General features: G+C 35.0%; 1 protein-coding gene across 1 annotated transcript in view; it reads left to right on the top strand.

The window, feature by feature from the left end:
- LOC117341739 (uncharacterized protein DDB_G0271670-like) overlaps positions 1-1,398 on the top strand; it is an 18,668-nt gene extending 17,270 nt beyond the window's left edge. The window contains exon 18 of the mRNA XM_033903601.1: positions 1,336-1,398. Coding sequence (XP_033759492.1) covers positions 1,336-1,398 — 63 coding nt within the window. The remainder of the gene's footprint in view (positions 1-1,335) is intronic.
- The last annotated feature ends 455 nt before the right edge of the window (positions 1,399-1,853 follow it).

A 1,853-nucleotide genomic window follows, 5' to 3' on the forward strand; every position in this document is an offset into this window, starting at 1 on the left:
CTTTTATGTTTTCATTCCTACAATTGATAAGGCATAAAGTGTGGGGTCATCTCAAAACGTTCTTGGGTAACTACAACCATACGGTATAAGTATAGATAAAGCCATGCATTCATTGCAGTGAAAAGTATCGCCAAAATATAGCGTTTCGTTCTGGCGAGCAAAGGGACTGGTTGGTACGATCATAATCACTAAACTGTTATCACGTGTCAATCATGTGGATTGTGCTATAATAAGGTCTGCTGGACCTGATCCGTGTATAAGTCTTAATCAATGCAATTGATATTCAAAGTTTTATAATCAGAGTAATTATACCTGTGCATTTCTGATCATCCATTTGGTTATGGTGTCTTTTTTTTTTACTTTCAATGTAGAATATTTTATCAACTACATTGCTTTGAAAATAAGCCAGCCTTACAAATTAAAAGCAAATGCAACAATACAGTATTTTCCCATACAGAACGCATACGCTATGTTTGTCACGAAAATTGATTTATTATTTTGTTAAACCTTTAAGTTATATTATTTATTTATTTATCTATTTTTTCAATTACTTTTACCATCTGTACACCACCAAAGATGTTTCCTAATTAATAATAATAGGCCCTCGGCGAATTAAGTATCGGCCGAGGGGATCGTTTTTACAACATTACGATATTTTTTGTTGTTTATACCTACTATATCTGTATAACTGTTCCATGCTCTATGTCTATATGTGATCGTATGTTATTTACCTGTGTCTTGATAAAGGGGCAGATTACCTCGAAAATTTTACAATTTACTTCTCTGTACTGTCGTTATTACTACTTGACATATATATATATATATATACGCTGTAATGCTGGTGAGAACTCGAACGTCCAACATTGTCATCAGAAACCCTCTTGAAATACGCCAGTCTCGAGCATAAGCCATACGAACCTTATTAAAAAAGGAAATAGAATTCAAACCGGGGCGGTTTGAATTATATCGGTTTAATTTCCATATCCTTGTTACGGGCGCATATTTATAGGTATTCTCACATTCAACATTCGTTTGCATCTACATATGTTAATAATTTGCACATGTATCCATAACCATACCATACACATGACTGATTAACTTCCCTTGTCATTGCAGATGCACACAAAGAATATTTTGAGATAACCACGAAATATAGTTCTCATTCACAGCTCACTCTTAAATCAGTCAATCGGTGGAACTGTTTAATAATTGGGGTTTGATATGCGCCGTTTATAAAACAGAGACATATGAACAACACACTATAACAATAGACATTAAATATTTTGCCATATAACCTTTACATGAGCTAAAATTACTTTTTTTTTCTTTCCACAGAAACGTTTTGTCAAGAACAGTCTTACGGTTGTAATTACCGTCATCCATACAACGCAAACATGATGGTAGCCTGTGGCGAAGGAATTATTGCTGCTTTTCGCAAATGTCAAACTGGACTCGTGTTCTCCAAGTCGAGTTGTGTTGGACAGTGTTGCCCGGAGGGTTCAACAACCAACTGTCAACGACCATAACACAAGAGTCAATTAACGGAAACTATTATACACCTTTCTTCAATCATGTTCTTCTATAACCCGTGGCAAAACTTTCGTAAAAATTACGTATTATCAAAACTCATCACTCGTTTGTCCAAATTCCTGTCTCAGCTGTCGTACAAAATGACTCAAGAATCTAAACGTCAACTATTGTAGCTCATCAGTTAATTAGTATAAATCTTGGTTCAGGCATTATAAACTTTGACTTAGTTGTCAAAAGCATGCCTCTTTTTAGCAGATTATCATTCAGCCATCATCAAACGTGGACTGCAATTATCCACAAGACTTGTCTTTCGCAATCCATAA

The sequence above is a fragment of the Pecten maximus genome, chromosome 14, assembly GCF_902652985.1.
Source record: "Pecten maximus chromosome 14, xPecMax1.1, whole genome shotgun sequence".
In the NCBI taxonomy this organism is placed as follows: domain Eukaryota; kingdom Metazoa; phylum Mollusca; class Bivalvia; order Pectinida; family Pectinidae; genus Pecten; species Pecten maximus.